The 20,023-nt window shown below is 40.3% G+C and overlaps 1 protein-coding gene across 3 annotated transcripts in view; it reads left to right on the forward strand.

Annotated features, from left to right (window-relative positions):
• IMPG1 (interphotoreceptor matrix proteoglycan 1) overlaps window positions 1–20,023 on the forward strand; it is a 108,184-nt gene that overhangs the window by 38,323 nt on the left and 49,838 nt on the right. For 2 of the 3 annotated variants that reach the window (XM_036871859.1, XM_036871860.1), the window contains 4 exons: window positions 1,383–1,403; window positions 2,743–2,990; window positions 4,419–4,495; window positions 5,493–5,575. In XM_036871859.1, the coding sequence (XP_036727754.1) occupies window positions 1,383–1,403; window positions 2,743–2,990; window positions 4,419–4,495; window positions 5,493–5,575 (429 nt within the window). The remainder of the gene's footprint in view (window positions 1–1,382; window positions 1,404–2,742; window positions 2,991–4,418; window positions 4,496–5,492; window positions 5,576–20,023) is intronic. The other variant, XM_036871858.1, reaches the window with a different exon arrangement.

Here is a 20,023-nt window from a genome sequence, read left to right on the forward strand (position 1 = left end):
ACAGAAGACCTAAAATCCCAGGAGCCTCAAGGTACCCTCTTTCTGTGAGCTCACTCTTATAAAACCTGATCTACAATTAAACAAGTACTTTTATGTTAGTGACCTCATTTGATTCCTTTAACACAACTGGGAAGAAGTTAGAACATCTATTATTAACACAGTTATAAGGAGGAACATTAAAAGTTCCACTTTAAATATTGCTTTATCTCTTAAAGCAAATATGAGAAACTATTAACAATCATTCAATCTAGTTGGAGGGTATATTCCTTCAAAAACGTGTACACAGATATCCACAGCAGCTTAATTTGTATTAGCCAAGAACTGGAAACAACCCAAATGGCCATCAGCAGAGTCATAGATAAACAAATTGTGGTATATTCTTACCATAGACTGCTACTCAGCAAAAGAATGAACTACTGGAATGCACAACAGCATAGATCCATCTCAGAATAATTATGTTGAGTGAAAGATGCCCAAAAAAAGGAGTATGATATAATTGCATTTGCATTTAACTCTCGATAATGCAAACTAGTCTACAGTGAGTGAAGACAGATGAGCTTCTAAACTAAATTCACGTTATATGCCCAGAGAAGTGCAAAATGTTGTCGTCAGTCTGGTGACCAAATGGCCTTTTTTTCTGGCACAAACAGGTGGTGGCGTGGCAAAATGAGCCCAGGCTTATGGTCTTCCAGGCCAGGGTTGGAATCTCGGCTCTGCTACTTTCCCACTGACAGCTTTCCCTCTCTCTGCATCTTCCCTTATCTATAAAATGGTGATCGTGTTGTTGAAAAGATTAAGTGAAGAAGCATGTAAACTGCCTGCAACAGACCACCCACTCGGTAAACAGGTGTTTGCTTTTCCTGCAACCTGTTGCATGGTGAATTGTTCCATCCCCTCAAGGCTTACTGATTAAAGCAATTCAAAAAACAGTCAACAAAACTCCAGTTCCAGTGTCTGGTCTCAGATAAATTACCTTCAGAAATAAACTAAGGGGACGAGAAACCCATTTATAAAATACTTTTTAAAACAACTTCCTGACACCAGCACCCCACTGAAAACCTAAGCTGTATAGGATATATTTGAAGCCTCTGTAAAAGGAATATAAGGAAATCAAAGAGTTTAAGTACCTAAAATCTTTGAACTAAGGCTCAAATCCTAATAAGAAACATCATAGAATAATGTTTACTTCCTGAGATTCATATGGTCCTCTAAACTTCTATCCAAAGTCTGAGGGCAGTTTATATGTTTCCTTCAAAGCTCTGAACCAACATGGGAGACAATGAAACTTTTTTTTGTATGTGATTGATTCATCGAATGTCTCAATAAATTTCATGAAAATTCTTTCTCCCTTGCATGTTCCCGTTGTGTATGATGAAATGAAGACCAAAGAAAGAAAGAGATGGGTAATTTGAAGTTTTTTTTTTAATGTTTTGAAATATAGTACATTCCCCCACACACACACATTTATGTGCTAAACTCTTACAGATTATTTTTACATATAAAGTCTGGGATAAGCCAGTGTCTTTTTATTGGTGTCTTATTTAAATGGGAGTATTTGATCAATTGCTCAGTAGTAGAAAAGAACCCTCAAATCAAAATCACTACGTGGAGAAGCAGGTAAACAGTGACCTTATCAGCGGAAGTGTGTTCTATAAAACTCAAAAGCTTTTCAAAAGAAAAACATAAAAACACATATCTGTGATGCAAGTATGTTTCAACAATTTCTTAAATGTCATTTGTGATGGGAAGTTGTCAGTCTGGATGCACACTTGTGCATGCAAGCCACCTAAGTCTGTAATAAAGCAGAGGAACTAATTTGCCACGTGGTTCCCAGGTCAGTGTGAATGGGGAAAGGGCCCACTATATCCAACTTGGCTCCTGTAATTGGAGAAATAACCAACTGTAGGCTCTGACTGATCGTGTGACCCGAAGAACTGCCGAGAATACACATTATCGGTTCCTGTGGCCTTTAAAACATTTTTGTATCCCTCTGTGTGGATTTATGGCATAAACTAAGAGGTAAAACCTGGTCCTAGAGGACAGAGCTGGAGAGGATCCTATTTCATGTTTACATGAGTAAAGGTGCTGATTCAATAAATATGATAACAAATACAGTTAATCATGAACTACTTCCCTTTCTCTTTTCTCACATCTTCCTTCGAAGATGTTATTTTAAAAGCAACTTGAGGGAAGAAGAGATTATGTTTAATATAGTGTTGTATTTTTTAATTAAAAAATACTTCTTCAAAAAAGTAGAAAAGAAATAGCCTTGAGAACTGAAGCTTTGACTTGGCTAAACACGTACATATTGTTGTCCCCCTGCTATATCCTACAGGAGGCTACTTGTAGGAAAAAAAAAGAAAGAAAATTCATCCTTCTTGCTGATTGGCACTTATAAGACCACGAAAACACTGATCAATACCAGCAACTCTTGACAATTAACTTTTTCACAAAGACCTGAAGTGAAAATTTATGGTCACTTGATCCAGTTAATAGTCTCTCTTCAAGCTGGATTTCAGTCCCATCATACACTCTATTTCAGAGTTGAAATAGATGTCAATTCTTTTTCTACCTTTCAAATTTCTGACAAACACTGAAATTAGTTTCAAGTGTGTGATATTCGTTAAAAGCCCGTCAGGAAAGAGGTTGAAGCTGTCCTGAAGCTTCGTAGCAACATAGTGATTCTCTCTACAAGGCATGTAACAATGGCTTTGGATGTGATGTGTCCTCTGCGATCTACAGGTCAAGCTCTACAGAGATGCAACTTACAGCCATCTTTCAGAGAGACAAGGCAGAAGCAAAAAGCCCTGCAGGTGACCTCCTGTCTTTTGATTCCAACAAAATTGAAAGTGAAGGAGACCTTCATGGGACGATGGAGGAAGACAAGCAAATGGAAATCTACCCCACAGCTTTAGACCTCAGAAAGCTGATCAGCAAAGCTCTGGAGGAAGACCCGTCCTTGGATATGGGGTCAATTCAGTTCACTGATGGTCAGTGGGTGACTTCATAGTTCTGAGTTTATCCTCATCCTGACAGAGAGATGAGGAAGTGTGACTGTCTCCTGGTCACTGTCATTTTAACTTGGGTCCTGTAGAGTCAGTCATTTCGGTGACAGGCAAATCATGGATGCTTATCATTTCTGGCTTCCCTCACTGCCCCCTGGGTCTCATTCAATGAGCCTTTCGTGACCACTTCACACCAAAAATAGCTCTAGGGAAGCCAAGAGGCTCAGCTCAGTCTGGCTCAACCACAGCCACCCAGTGGAGCCCAGGTAGGGAGAAGAACCCGAGGAAAGTTCTGTTCCCCTGGCACAGCCCAGATTCCCTCATCTAGTAAATGGGTCAGTTTCCAGATGGCACATTTGAATTAGGATAATTTGAAAGGAGTTTGATAAAGGGACTATTTATAAAGGTTTCCCTAATGCCCAGAGGACTAGGACAGTTCCCTGGGGCTAGAAGCACCAAGGCCCCACTACTACCTCCAGGCCTGAAGGGCTGCCTAATGATCTAAGCCATCCCAAAGACAGGGAGCAAGGAACCACTGATATGGTCCATATAAGTCAACCTCCCAGGGCAGGAAGTAGAGGGGAGAGAAGATCGTGGGTCTAAAGAAATCAACAGATAATCAGGCTCACTCAGGGTCCTCAGAGGGGGCCTGGAGGGACCCAGGAGCCTGGAACTCTTCACCCAGTACTCTTGGCATAATAGATGGCACTAAAAATGCCATCTTAATATGACATGGTGCGAAACTGGCATTCTCTGTCAGTTCTGTTTCTGTAGTTTAGATAGTCAAACTCAACTCTGGAAAACTTTACAAAGATCCCTTGGGATGAGATATAGGGTATGTCACTAAAGTTGTCAGTAAACATTAAAATCCTCTCGGTTCACTTTTGAATTTCTAGGCGAGGAAAGTTAAGTGAAAACTTCAGACTCATCCCTGAGAGCATCTGGTACTCTGGGTTGGTCTCTTGGTTGAACCTTTTGGGATAATCTGAGAATTGGGCTTCAGGGTAGAAGTAGGACTCTCAAGGACTCACATTCGGTCCTTGGTTCCAGTATTTATTCTAGCCATTTCTTTCTTTGTCAACTTAGTTATATTTTTGTCCCCACTGGCCTAGCCAATCAGTTGGCCTGCTTGGTCCAAATGTGTACAACAAAACTAAACACCCTAAAAATCCACCTTAATAACTGTTCTTATCCCATAGACTTGCAAGATGCACCCCTTGCATCCATCCTGCAGCAGATCACTCAGACCAATGACCACGAGTGCATCTGATGCTGATTTCTTGAGGATTTGTTGTACCACTCCTTAAGAACTGATTATCGCCACATTTCCGCACCTTCACTGTTTTACTGCTCCAACCACAAAAGAAAAAAAAGAAAAAGAAACACTCACACCTTGTGATTTTTCACCCACAGAAATTGTTGGGTCTTTGCCAGCTCTTGATCCTGACACCCAATCGGTGCTGCCCACTCTCCTCGCTGATATCACAAAGGTGAGTCTGTTGTCCTTCTGTTCTTCAAAGAGGAACAAAGCCTCGAAATCTTCCATCAGAAAAAATCAGCTTAAGGACTGAACAGAGCAAGATCCCGTCTGCAATGCTAAATATAATTCTTTTCCAAATCTAAAAAAGAATGAATATACGTATGTGTATAACTGATTCACTTTGCTGTACACCTGAAACTGACACAACATTGTAAATCAACTACACTCAAGAAATAAATAAATAAATAAAATTCTTTTCTGCTTTTTACAGGCAGTACTTGCTTACCCACTTCCACTATCTGTATTAATAAAATATAATACAACTTGCATTTCAAATATCCTTAAATTCCAAATTTCCTTCAACATAATTAGAGCTCTGTTTCAATGAGTCAGGAATTGCCATGTTTGATAAAACACATACATGTTCGTGAACTGAAAAAATACTTAAAGCAGAATATATTATTTAACTTTGACTTTCTGAAATAAATATGACAAAGATACTTTATAAGTTTGTTCTTAAGTCTTAAGGTCTTATCTATATATTTATTTATGGGGGTTTGTAAGGATAAATTAATATCTTAGGAAGTAAAAAATAATGAATTCAGTAATAACTTTTGTATTTCATTTAAAGCTATTTCCATTTAATTTATGCCAAAAGTTGTCACTATGGTGTTCATAAATGGAAGCGCTAAGCTTTATTCCCTTTTTAAATAAAAAAAATCATAAGTTCAAATATGATTGACACACGTTTCAAAGTATTTTGGGTATCAGTTAACCCTATACAGGCAGACTCAGCCAAGAGATCGTATTTTACTACTGTATCAATGCATGTTTTCCTTTCAGGACATGTTTCTGTATCAGAACCTGTAGCAGAATCCACAATAGATTCAAGTCAACTACAAAATGATTTGCTTAAATTTAAATGAAAAGAAAAAATACAGAGTATAACCTTTCTCACATACAGAGAAATGTCCCTTGTCAACATCTGTCCTAAATTCCTTCTTCAGGTTGATACTCTGAGTCCAGAACTTCCTCTTGGTCAACCCATGCTGGGGACAGTGGACAGAGCAGGACAGAGTCTACCTGGTGAGTTACTCCCCACAGAGTCTGTGTTAGAGGACAACATCCTCTTTGAGGAATCCATCTATGACACTATCTCAAAGACCAGTGATAAAGTCATCCTTCACCCAGGAGAAGGTTCGGTCCCACCACTGTTTCCAACAGAAGAGCTGTCCACTGAACCACCTTCTTCTAAAGAGGTGGTCACCCTCAGCATCCTTTCCTCAGCTCTCATCCCCAGTCCCACAGAGAGCACTGACAGCCCTTTCCTGACGGATCTGGTGAAAGAAGCTGAAACCAAAGCAGCCCCAACCGCTGCCCACCCAGAACAGCCATCTCAACTGGGCTTCAAACCTGAGAGTCTGTCAGGACAAGGTAGGTCCTAAGGCCCACGTCCATGACAAGGGGCTATGGCGACAGAGGATTGGGCTCTTACAATCAGTGTTTGTATTCCTATTCGCCATACACAGGCTGACCCCGGATACTGTCTGTTCTGCTATGTGTGTTTCTTTAGTGCCAATTAGCACCTCTGTAATTGGTCAGTAAAGATGTCAGTAAACATTGAAATCCTCCTAGTTTACCTTTTTATTTTTTATTTTTTTACTTTTTAATTAATTAACTTATTTTTTTAAATTGATGTATAGTTGATTTACAATGTTGTGTTAATTTCTGCTGTGCAGCAAAGTGATTCAGTTATACATATATATACATTCTTTCTCATATTCTTTTCCATTATGGTTTATCACAGGATATTGAATATAGTTCTCTGTGCTCTATAGTAGGACCTTGTTTTTTATCCATTCTATATATACTAGTTTGCATCTGCTAGCCCCAAACTCCCAATCCATCCCTCCCTGACCCCCCTCTCCCTTGGCAACCACAAGTCTGTTCTCTCTATCTGTGAGCCCATTTCTGTTTCATAGATAGTTTCATTTGTGTCATATTTTAGATACCACATATAAGTGATATCATATATTTGTCTTTCTCTGTCTGACTTACTTCACTTAGTACGATAATCTCTAAGTCCATCCATGTTGCTGCAAATGGCATTACTTCATTCTTTTTTATGGCTGAGTTGTATTCCATTGTGTACATATACCACGTTTTCTTTATTCATTCATCTGTCGATGGACATTTAGGTTGTTTCCATGTCTTGGCTATTGTGAACAGTGCTGCTATGAACATAGGGGTAGATGTATCTTTTTGAATTATAGCTTTGTCTGGATATATATATTAATAATATTAATAATATAATTATATTATAATATATTATATAATTATATTATATAATTATATTATAATTATATTATAATTATAATAATTATAATATATTATATATTATATAATTATAATAATTATATAATATATATTATATAATTATTATATTATATAATTATATTATATAATATATATTATTATACTTATATTATTATAATTATAATTATATTATAATTATTGTAATTAATTATATTATATATTAATAATATTAATAATATAATAATATATATATATTTTTTTGAGGTTCCTGGTTCACTTCTGAATTTTCAAGAATGTTTACTTTCGAGGCAATAGGGTCAAACTTTCTCACAGCTAAAGAGGAAATCTTTATCAATATATGAAGACCTTACGGGGAAAAAAAAGCAAATATTCTGCAGAAGAGTCTTTTTTCAGTGCAAGAAGTAGTGGATATAGTGGCTTTAGGAACCTCTGTGCTTCCCACTTTATACAGCTCCCTGGTGAAACTCTAAGTAAAAATGTCTTTAAGGAAGCATGAACCCCAGGATATAAGGCTGATAAGGATGTTCTGTGATTCTCAGTGCAAATGCCAGGGAAGATTTTTTGTGGCTGATATTTTTAATAGAATTGTTTCTGTTTTAGTTAGGGCTCTTTACAAAATTCTACGGGGTTTGGTGGTCTACCTCATTCCTATTTTCCTCATAAACCTTGTGTGAAATTAGTATGCAATTTTACTGAGTGCAAGGTTTTTCACAAAAACATGTACAGCATGATAGCAGAACCACCTATACAGATTATATTTGGTTTACATGATTACCAGTGACTAAATACTAACCGCATGATACAGTTATCTATTTCTGCATTACAAATCACCCTTAAAGCTAGTGCCTTAAAACAACAATCACTTATTTTGCCCATAAATCTGAAATTCGGACAGGGAGCAGTAGGGACAGCTCTTCTCTGCCCCATGTTGTGACAACCAGAGTGTCTCAACTGGTGTCGAAGATCTTTTTTCCAGAGGGCTCACTCACACAGCTGACAAATCGGTGGTCAGCCAGAGCTGTTGGCTGGAGGCCTCATTTCTCCACTGTGTAGCCTCTCTGAGGGGCTGCTTGAGCTTCCTCTCAACATGGCGGCTGGGTTCAAGGAGTCATTATCACAAGAGAAAAAAGTGGAAGGCTCCAATCTCCTCAGGGCCCAGAAACAGTGTCACTTCCTCACATACTAATGGTTAGGCAGCCATAGCGTCCATCTTGATTGAAGAGGAGGGAACATAGACCTTATCTCTTTTCTTTTTTAAAGATTTATTGATTGATTGATTGATTGATTGATTGCTATGTTGGGTCTTCGTTTCTGTGCGAGGGCTTTCTCTAGTTGCGGCAAGCGGGGGCCACTCTTCATCACAGTGCACGGGCCTCTCACTATCGCGGCCTCTCTTGTTGCGGAGCACAGGCTCCAGACGCGCAGGCTCAGTAGTTGTGGCTCACGGGCCTAGTTGCTCCGTGACATGTGGGATCCTCCCAGGCCAGGGCTTGAACCCATGTCCCCTGCATTAGCAGGCAGATTCTCAACCACTGCGCCACCAGGGAAGCCCAGACCTTATCTCTTGATGGAGGAAGTAGCAAAGCATTTATGGCCATTGATAATCAACCACAATTCACAACAACCACTATTTTGACTTTTAAATCACTTAAAAGTTGGTTGGATAAAACAGACCACCTTTTGGTGACATGAATGATATTAAATGCTCACTGGATTCCTTTCCTTCATTATGATATCAAAAAACCTTATTATAAGATCAGCATTTTGGGTATATTAATAAAAATGATAGTATATCTATGATGAAAGTATTATTGTATTTTCAAAATTGCTTTACTGCTTTCATTTTTTGTATACATTCCTTCCATTCATGAATATACCATAGAACACTAAAGCTGGAAGCACTCTTAGACATACTCTAGTTAAGCTGTATGTTTCACAGGTAAGAAAACCAAGGCTAGAGATGGGAAGTGCCTTGCTCAAGGTCACACCGTGTAGCCGGTGGCAAAGCCAGGACCATCATTCAAGTTTCTTCCACCTATCACACTATGTTTGGCTTAGTAGCCCCATCATTTTAAAAAATATATATTGCCCCAAATTTGTTTGCCCTCAACCCACGGCCTCTTCTTTCTCTATTTCACTACCTTGTCATTTTTTTTAATAGTCTAGCCTTCTGAGTCTTCACAATCTCACCTCCTAATCACCACAGTTTTCACAAGGTTTCACACGTTACAGGGACACAATTTTCACAAAAATCACAGATCTTTTTTCAGTTTAGCAGCTTCATTTCCATCTTTATTTTACTACACTGCTGGCGCAGGGCTCCTATTGACACTCCCTTCTTTACACTCCTTCATTTAGCTTCCGCAAGATGAGTCATTCTTGGTTCTTAGGTTTTTTAAATTAATTTGTTTATTAAAATCCTGCCTCATTCCCCAAAAAAGGTGATGATGGTTTACAGACTTGTGTGAAATACAATAATATTTTATTTTAAAGAACTGAAAGAAAAATGGAAGAAAAGATGAAACAAAGATAGGTCAGATGACTCTTGGAGTAATGAAAATGTTTGGGAACTAGATAGAGGTGGCGGTTACACAACGTTTTGAATTTTCCTAACACAATTACTGAATCATTCACTTTTTTTGAGGTCATCAGATGTTTATAACTAATAAATAATTTTAGAATAACAGAATTAAGGTAATATTGAACTGAATAGTGCCATCACTCCTTTTTTATATTTGGCATTTTACAATTTAAACCATTCACTTTAAAATGTCTAATTTTATGTTATGTTTCACCGTAATAATATTTTTTTTTAAATCAAATGACTCCATACGGAAAATTGTTTAGAAAGTAAACATCAGAAAGTTCTTTGTTTGCTTTAGGTGGTTCATGAATTTGTCTTTGAGCTTCTCAGCAGACTGTGCAGTGAGGACAATGCAATTTGTCACATAATTTGGAATCTGCATGCTTAGAGCATGGTAATTGCTTAGGAGAAAAAAATTTCTCCTATGAGTCCTCCTAAGAAAGAGCATCTGGGTTACGGTGAACCACGTTCTGTCTGCCTCAGCCTCCCTACAGCATAAACTCGGTGTCAGGTGTTTCCTAGAAGGCCCTCCCTGGAGACGCATGACGAATGCCTGAACCCAGTTCATTACAGTGGTTCCATGAGGGACACGTGCTGACCGTCTGCCTTAACTCAAGGATTGATTTTAGAGTATCCAGAGGAATGACTATGCTGGATAACCTTCAGTCAATGCCCCATAAATAAAAATTACACTCATAACTGAGCTTTTGATTAGTATTGACCAAGAAGCACTATATTTGTTGGCCTGGGTTTACACAGCAAGTATGCTATGTTGCCAATGAAAGGCAGATCCATACGTTTTCGTAATCAGCCCAACCAGGGATAGAAAGGACATATCTCAATGACCAATGAAGACCCCAACTAGGAAACATCCCTAATAAAAAGGCATCCCACTCATATATGTAGAAAGGGGAAGGAAAACACAGAGCAGTTCTAGGCAGAACCAAGGCTTCCCTCCCTTGTAAAATTCTGGGTCTCTCTGCAGCACAGGTAGATGACAGCCAGGACTCCAAAGCTCTGCACCTTGGCATCACTGAGATAATTCTAGCCTGGAAAGTTTTTAAGGTTAGTGTCACCAAACGCCCACTAAGCCATTAAAATCTCAGTCAAGTACTCATAGAAATCTCTCAGCTTAAGTAGTCTAATGTAGTGGTTAATCCCCTGAGATAAAGTACTTGCAAAATGTGCCTCTAGAACACTAAATGAATCGGTGTCTATCTGGTCTCGAATTCTGAGGTCTTCTATTTTTATTTTTTTAGGTTAGTTGATCCCATTCTTTCTTGAAGAGCCAGTTATCTGTTAAGATTATTCCTATTTCATAGAAATGAATCATAAACCTATAGGATAAAATCAACATTCTGTTCTCCACATAACATGCATCCAACTTGTTCAAAAGTGGTATTATATCATTAGGATAGAAATTTTGTGCGGTTTGGTTTGGTTTGGTTTACATGTGCGTAGGCAGCAATACATTTTCCTTTTCGTTCATTAGAATGATCATCTGACCCATCAAAAAAGAAGCTCTTTAGTGTTCTCCCTCCCAAATTACAGTTTTTCACTTGCTAGACATTCCATTTAAGATGTAAGCCAGATCTCTCAATAAATTGCAATATCTTAAACGGTGACAAAGCAAACTTTAGGCAGAGCTATTCTGCTATTGGACATTGTTTTGCCTTTAATTCCCTGCATTAATCTGGATTCTCCAGAGAAACAGAACCAACAGGAGATTAGAGATAGAGATTAGAGATGATAGAGATAGAGATAGAGATGATAGAGATCGAGATTGAGATCGAGATCGAGATAGAGATAGATTCACTATAAGGAATTGGCTCCCGCGCTTATGGAGGCTGAGACATCCCAGATCTGCAGTCAGCAAGCTGGAGACCCAGGAACATCAGTGGTGTAAGTCCCAATCTGAGTCCAAGTCCAAAAGCAAAAGAAGTCCAGTGTTCCAGCCCAAAGACAGGCAGAGAGAGTGAATTCCACCTTACTTCACCTTTTGTCTTATTCATGCTTCCAACAGATTGGATGAGGCCCACCCACGTTAGGGAGGAACCAGCTTTACTCAGTCTACGAATTCAAATCTTAATCTCATCCTGAAACACCCTCACAGACACACCCAGAATAGTGTTTACCCAAATATCTGGGCACCCCGTGGCCCAGTCAAATTAGCCATCACATCCCCCCACCTGGATAATAGGTTAAAACACCACACGTTTCTGACTTTTCTTAATCTGGCCTCAGCCTTTGACTCCATTGAAAGGAATCAGTGAGATGAGATAAACTGAATGAACCCATTAGAGAGCCCGGGTGCTCATATTCCAAGAGGTCAAAGACTTGGTCTGTCTCTATTCATTGCAGCATCTTCAGTGTCAAGCCAGATGCGTGGAACATCTAGACAGGCAATTAATATATATTAAATGAGTTGAAGGAGTAAATGAATGAATTTATAGCATAATACCTCCATGAAAGTAAGAGTTGATGGGTTAATTTGATTATTTCCCTTTTGGCTCTACCTAAAAAAGCAGCTCAGAGCGAGCCAATTCAGTGGTACAGAAACGGTGGTCAGCTATCTATTCTGGTCGTTCCACTCCCCATTGCCATAATATGTCATCCATAGTCACGCCTTTGTGGCTTTGCACAAATTATTTTCTCTTGTGCTTATAATACCCATCCATCCTTCTAGCCTGATGACCTGCTACTCATACATTAAGTTCCAGCCAACATGCCACCTCCTCTGTGAAGCCTTTCCCAACTGCTACCTGAAAAGACACATAATTACCATTTTTTCCCTGACTCTAAAACAAAAAAGTATGTATACCTCCATCAAACATTTACCACCCAGTATTGAAACGATTGGTATGCATCTCTGGGGTCCCTCCAAGACTGACTTCCTGAAGTGAAAGAATGTGTTCTTATCCCTTTTTTAAAAAACTCCTGCACTGAGCAGTGTCTGGCACATGCTTGGGGGTTCATAACTATTTGTTAGTGTTGTCAACTTTATTGGGTCCATCAGTGTTTCTGGTGTCAGACGGTAAACTCCTGGAGGACATACCTCTCTGTGTATCGGTCCTCATGCATCTCCAAAGACAGCCTCACATGAAAGGTGATATTCCTCATTGGTAAATACTTTTGTCAAAATGAGAGTGCTGAACAACTTTAATTAGTTCCACCCCTTGGGATGTATTAATACCACACGGATTCATGTGGAGACATGAAGTGGAGGAAATATGCAATAAGCCCCTCTCCCAGCCAAAACATTTTACTTCCTAACTCTCAACCAGAAGGGCCTGGCCAAGATGTTATTTAATTTGCTCCACTTCAAGATGAAAAGATAATAATTAAGACTTGGAAAGATTTGTAAGAACAACTCAGCTGAACTTTACACCACTAAGGTCAACATGTTTGCCTCTTCTTCCTTGTTTTTCTAAATTGAGGACCAAACAGTAAATTTTCCCAGCAGGAATATGCCACTTATAAAAAGAGTTCAGAGGTCCATGGGGAAAATCTCGTCTCAAAGAAGGAAGGGACGGCCATTCAACAGGGGCTTGCAATTACACTCCATCCCTAGATACCATCTTCACAATGCCTAGAGAAAACTGAAAAGTGAAGGCCTTCCAACTCTCAAATTGGATCAAAGCTGAGATAGTACTGTCCTCCAAATTTTATATTTGGGAAATTCAATGCCCTGCCCCAAATTGTGGCAATTCCCAAGAAAATGTGTTTTCTGACTTTCTGCCCCCAGTTGAAGTGGTCTGATGACCTCTCCCTGCTGCAGTGCTATTCAGCCCTCATTCTCTCAAAGCTCTCCTCCATGACCACCCTTTTTCCAGCTCTTCCCAATTCCGTCCTCAAGTTATGATCTAATTTTTTATGCAGAGTAGTGGTCCCTTTAATCTCTTTTCAACATTTTAATGAACAGAAACATCCAGTTTTATGAGCCCTGTTAAGAACATTGAAAGGGTCTTAAGCTTGGGAATGACACAGCAAATCTGCGTTTAAATAGATCTTCTGACTTCACTGTGAGGAATTGGCTGGAGGTGGGCAAAAGCAAGCAATCAGTTAGAAGAGTGTTAACAGCAATGCATGCTGGAAATGTTGATGGCCTGGACTTGGGTGATAGAAGGGGAGTTGGACAAAAATGAACTGATCTGAGTGGTAGTTAAGAGGTAAAACCATTATGAAGAATTCTGAAGCCATGAATGGCTTCGGCAAGAAAGCTTGGCCTGATTAATGAGCAGCGTCTGTCATGGGCTCAATAGTGGGTGGTGGTGATCTCTGTGTCTGCAGTGTCTGTACTCTATGCAAGTGAGCTGGTCTGGGTCACACTCCCAGATGTCCAAATATTGTCTTCCTGTTGCCACTTTACGGTCATACGACCAGTGAGCACATCCCAGGAGATGCCAGCCTTAGCTTGTTCTCAGACCCTTGACATGGTCACTTTCATCCATTTTTGTTGATTCATATTTACATAGTGAGGAAGATTGATAAGTATCCATTATTAGCAATGCTTTCAATTGATCAGTCGAGTATTTTACAGTGAGGAGAAAAGAAGAGGTTGATAAATACAGAAAACTGTGCCACATAAATAGGTCAGCATAATGATTTTAACGACTTGACCCATGCAACTGTGAAGGCTAGCAATTTCAAAATCTGCAAGGTAGGCTGGCAGGCCAGAGACCCAGGGAGGAGACTGCTGACAGAATTTCCATTTCCTCTGGAGAGGTCAGGTTTCTTTTTTTTTTAATTGAGGCCTTCAACTGATGAGGCCCTCCCACACTATAGAAGGTAATTTGTTTTACACAAAGTCAACTGATTTAAATGTTATTTTCATCTAAAAAATACTTTCACAGAAGCAGCTAGAATAATGTTTGACCAAATATCTGGGTATCATGGCCTAACTAACATAAAATTAACCATCACTGTAGGTCTTGAATGAGCTCAGCATAGTAGGTAAAAAACAGAGAGTGTTTTATACATTAGGTCAGCAGGAAAAGTTTCTAGCCAGGACTAGAATCAGGTCATAATTGGACAATTCATCTGGTGCAGAGAGAAAGCAGGGTTGCCTGATGGAATGCCCTTAGTCATAACGGGAAGGTGTGTTTGTCATCAGTGATAATAGGTGGTCAGTATTTGTGGAGTTGCAAGGAGCCCACAGTAGAAAAAGGGGCAGGAAATACACAGTAGACAGAGCATTGTGCAGAAGAAAGCCACGGAGAGAGAGGCACCAGGGTGACATGGGCGAGGCAGTCAAAGTGACACCTAGCCAATCCCATAGTCACCCGTTCCCACCTGTATCACTTCTCAAGCGACTGGGACATGGTGTATTCATAGCTACGGGATTGCTGTCTCGTGCCCCCTTATCTTGACCCACACGAGGTGACATCACAATTAGGGTGGGAAGGCAAATATTTCTGACTGTCTTTTACCCATTTTTACAGACAGTGTAAGGCACCAGTTGTGCAAATGGTCTGAGGCCAGTGAGCAATCAGGAGCTGACAAGGTCATCTCTGAGACTGTGGGGAAGGAACGTCACCTTGGGTCCTGCTGTGAAGAATTGGGGAGTTTACAATACGATCAGCATTGTAATCAAAGAAGCAACTCTTGTGTTGAGGGAAAGTGACATTTTAGCAGTCCTTAAGGTAGAAATGGCAAGAGCATTTACAAGGGAATCCTATCCATTTATATGGATAGAAACTCCCATGAATTCCTTTAGTGTTTAAGTTTTAAGATGAAACTGCATTCCTAAAGGCATCAGGAAATAACAAGTTGCATGCAGTGGTCAGTTTCTAGAAGGAAGTCTGCACAGGCAACTGAGCAAACCAGTCATTGTCATACACTTCTGCTCAAAGAGACAGGTCACATCATTCACCTGACCTTAAAAATGTAAATGTCAGGAAAATGGGAACTTTGTCTTTAGATTCTATAATCTCAGAGAAAATTTAATGTCTTTTGACCACTGAGTAAACCAAAAGATAAGACGATTTTCAATTTCTTCTATCTCTATTTTTTTTTTTTTTTTTGCTTGGCAATGAATGAGATGGAAAAATAACAACTCTCCCGTGCTACTTAGCAAGTTCTCTGTATTGTCAAGTTAGGTAAAATCCTTGCCAGAGCATGTGTATTAGCTTTATTCTATTTGGCATGTTGAAACAAGTGCTAATCCACAGAATTTTAATAAAATGTTCACAAAATGTCATCCAAAGACAGCATTTACAAAACTTACCAAACTTCATTTATAGATGGAACAAATGAAAGCATTTGAAGACAGGTAAATGAGTACCTCTATTTGTATTTGTTTGCTTGCTTTGAATGAGCATGTTTAGAATTTAGGAAAATGTATCTCTTTAGATTCTCTATCCAAACCTTCATTCTGCAGGATGACAAACTCCCCATTGATTTGAGTCTTTCCATGGGAGTTTGCAATCATTTTAGTCAGGCCCTTCAGCTGTTTATTTGTGACATTCTTGAATGATCTTCCAGTAAATTTCTTCAACTTTGAAAGCTGGAGTGACTCAGGGTACTACATAAATGAGGTACACCACTTTTTGCTGTATCTTTTGTATAAGAAATTTAAGTACAGGTAGTTGGACAGGAAACTGAGAAGAAATATTCAAGAAACAGAGCAAGCGTGACTTCCCTGGTGGTCCCACGGTTAAGACTCCGTGCTTCCACTGGAGGGGGCACGGGTTTGGTCCCTGGTCAGGGAACTAAGATCCCACATGCCGCACGAAGAAAAAAAAAAGAAGAAGTAAAAGAAACAGAGTAAGAAATATTACAGCTGGGAGAACTGGGCAGTAGAGAGGAGGAGGGAGGCCAGAAGAAGGAAAATGAGATAGAAAGAATACAACCAAAATAGCTTAAAGGGCCTTTTAATTGTGGGAAATATTTGTTTTAACCACGGGATCTGGAGAGCAGCCAAAGAGAAGCTGCACGATGATAGAGACCTTGGAAATAGGACAGTGGCGAGAGGTGTTGGGCAAGACGGGGGTCACATCAGTGCTGGGAGGCAGGGGCTTCTCCCTTCTGGAAAGGGAGCTGGGGCTGCTTCTGTAGCAGATGGTTCCCAGGAGAACCAATTTAAAAGAGTAACTGCTGATCAAGGCCCAGGGGTGGGAAGGAGCACCTAATTCCCTCAGGAAAGGAGAAAAGTTGAACCGATTCAAGGATGCAGAGTCACCTTGTAAGTTGGACAAAGCCGCACTGCTACTGGGCTGTGTACCTGCAATTTGCTAACTTTCTTATAAACTTTACTCATGATCCCTGCATGGCTCTAAGGAGCTGAATATGTTGAATGACCGCCCAGGCAAACGAGAGTGAGAATACTCAGCAAGGCTTTAATGTCAGACCGAAATCCAGAAAGAGGACCTCCGCATCCTCCTGGGGGATGAAGGATGGGGGAAGACCTGTGGGAGGCTCTCACTCTCCGCTCTGCTTCAGCCCAGGTGAACCCTTTCACCAACGCTCCTCCCAAGGGAGCTTCTTCTGAGGCAAGGAGGAAGTTAAGCGTCAGCAAAGAAAAAGAGGAAACGAGCACTGCAGTACTGGGTCCCAACTGCCTTAATATTCACTATGGAAAATGCAAGCTGCCGCTTTGCATGACTGGTTGATGGGTGCCCTTAATTCCTGGCTAAAAAAGGAAAAAAAAAATGACTCTGAGAAAACTTTCCTGAGACCAAATACTACGTTAGAAGGCTTGTTTCTGGAGAAATTTAATTCATTGTTTCATCATATACGAAAGATATGAAACTGTTCCTGTTTCCATGAGACTCATCTGAGGCTTTGTTGGTTTGTAGGCTTGTTTTGTTCGTTTCGTGTTTGTTTTTTAAGTTTGCAGCCTTCATACCAAAATTAATGAATTTCTCAATTCATTTCTCCCCACGGCAGTCTCCTCTTCTCTCCTCATTGCAAACATTTCCTCTTACGAAGCACAGGAGGGGCCAGAGATCCACTTTGACATGTTATGCAGTTTATAGCAATAACCCTGAAATGGTATCTTTCAGTCCTCTTTATGGATATCTACTATGCTTGATCAGGGCAAGTTATATTACAGGTGTCATTCTTTTCTACTCTAAGGCCATTTTCCCAATTTCAAGTTTTCTTGGCAAACCCATGATCTACAATAAAGTAGCTTTATGCTGATTCCCATCTGGATCTGTGTCTTCAAGGGCCTCACCACCAATTCAAAGCCGATTTGCCCAGGATTCAGTGGACCTTGCTTTTATCCCCTCAGACTTTATCATAATAATTCTTAAGACCGCGAGTCCACTTTGGGATATTTTCTCTCAATTCCGTAACATCCTCCTCTCATGAATTCCTGCATAGACAGCCTGGCCCTTTTCTCTTTCTTCTTTCTTCCTCTCAGCCTAATCTCAGCACACCCTCTGTGCATGTGTGACAGGTAGCACCCCAGCAGGGCCAGGTTTAGGGTGTAGTGAGTGAGGCACAGATGGAAGGGCAATCCAACAAACTCAGTCCTCAAGATAATATTGAAATGTAAGATTTCAAAAGATCAAAATTAATGCAAAAACTCAGGAGGAAAAAAATATCAAAATGTTAAATGAAGATAGCTGTTGTTTGTCTTACAACCCTGCATTACCGTATGACAGGGACACTCATTTCCAGTCTCCACAGCCCTGGTCTCCCGCTTCAGGCAGGTTTTTGAGTGTTGACATCAGTGCATAAGCAGTGCATAACACAGAGTTATGATTTGGTTTTGTTTTTTGGGTTTTTTTCTAGTGCCTTTGCTAACTTTTTCGATTTGGTTCAAAACACGGGGGGATATTTTGCTAAGTGTACAAAGGGACGCACATTTTTCCTTTTGCCTCAGGACCCAATAGGCTCAGTGCCAACAGAACTAAGTCTTGCTGAGGTTGTGTTCTATGGGCAGAAATGCTCTCCGAGCCTTACCCAGCAGCCTGGTGCCGGATCATGGAGTAGTAGGGTTGCAATAGTCCAGATAACAACCAACATAAACAGTACAGGCAGGGGTGGGTATTTATAAGGATGGCAAAAGGGGTTGTTGTAAATCACTAAAGCATTATTTTGGATGAGAAATGTATTAATTTTTCCATGCATTCATTGAAATGTAAATACTTTTCAGAAGGGTTCCGGGATCAACTTTCTACTTTTCTTCCCTAATGACCCAGCCAGTCTATGTAGGGTTATCGTCTCTGCTTTGGTCCCACCTGGAAAATGCTGGCGATTCTGCCGCCTTCTGCCTCTTCCCCACCCCAGTACTGTGTCCTGGGCCCCTGTTCACTGCCCACTGCATCCCCTCTGCCAGGGCCAGCATTTTAAAGTCCCTTTTTGGTGGGAAGGATTCCTTCCTTAGTTGACCTGTAACAGTCAGAATTTCACCAAAAAAAAAAAAAAAAAACAGAAACGACTTCAGGCATTAGGTTACCATTTTTATAAGTCAAAACACTCAAACATGAGCAGTGCATAATGGTTCAAACTATTATTTACAAGAAAGAGAATGTAATGCAAGGAATGTGTTAGGTGGCAGAGGAGCTGAGAAGCCACACAAGAGAGAGAGGCTTCCCACAGATTAAGAAGAGCAAGTGCTTCTACCCCAAGCGCACCCCAGGCTAGAGAAACAAAAGTTGGAGGTGGTATTACTGGGATCCAGAGGCCAGCTTACCTGAGGGAAGCTGGAATCCTGGGGCACCTATCCAGGGGGAGCACCTATGAGGGGGGAGGTGGAGACCCAGAAGAGAGAGAGAGTTGCCAGAGCAGTGACCTGGGGCACACAGGGAGGAGGAGAAATAGTCCCACCTTTCCCTACCCCTGCCTGCCAGTGCCCTCATTGGCCAAACCCAGCCAGAAACCAGATGGTGCAGAGGTCTTTGAAATGTGACCCAAGGGTTCAGCATCCCACTCCCACCTCCCTGAAACAGAGCTGAGGGAAGAGCAAGGAATTACTGAGGGATCAGCCCAGAGTCCAGATCATAAGGGGTGCCATCATCGAGTAGCAATACGGCACTTGCAATAACATCGTGAAACATTGCTTATCCACACCCAACCAAGAGGTCTTGCTATCCAATCGCTTTATTTCCAGGATTGTGGGACTATACATGTCATTGCCCTTCAAAACTGTCCCCTTATTATTTGCACTTAATTAAGAACAGGAGGCTGTCTCCCTGTGTGTTAAGTAATTTTTTTCTTTTAATTTAATTTTTTTAGATTGGGGTATATTTGACTTACAATGTTGTGTTAGTTTCAGGTGTACAGTAAAGTGGTTCAGTTATACATATACATCTATCCATTCTTTTTCAGATTCTTTTCCTATTTAGGTTATTATAGAATATTGAGTAGAGTTCCCTGTGCTCTACAGTAGGTCCTTGTTGGTTATCTATTTTGTATACAGTAGTGTGTATATGTTCATCCCAAGCTCCTGATTTATCCCTCCCCCCCCCAACCTTTCCCGTTTGTTTTCGAAGTCTGTGAGTCTGTTTCTGTTTGTACTAAGTAATTTTAAAATTGCAACAGAACTGCTTATCTTCCCAGAGAAATATCTCCTTGTGTACCCAAACCCATCAGCTTCTATAAAGTAATACACAGCGTAGTCACCTGGGATAGTCGTCATTGTTACTGACATCTTCCTGATGTAGTTAC

The sequence above is a fragment of the Balaenoptera musculus genome, chromosome 12 (genome assembly GCF_009873245.2).
Source record: "Balaenoptera musculus isolate JJ_BM4_2016_0621 chromosome 12, mBalMus1.pri.v3, whole genome shotgun sequence".
Taxonomy (NCBI): Eukaryota; Metazoa; Chordata; class Mammalia; order Artiodactyla; family Balaenopteridae; genus Balaenoptera; species Balaenoptera musculus.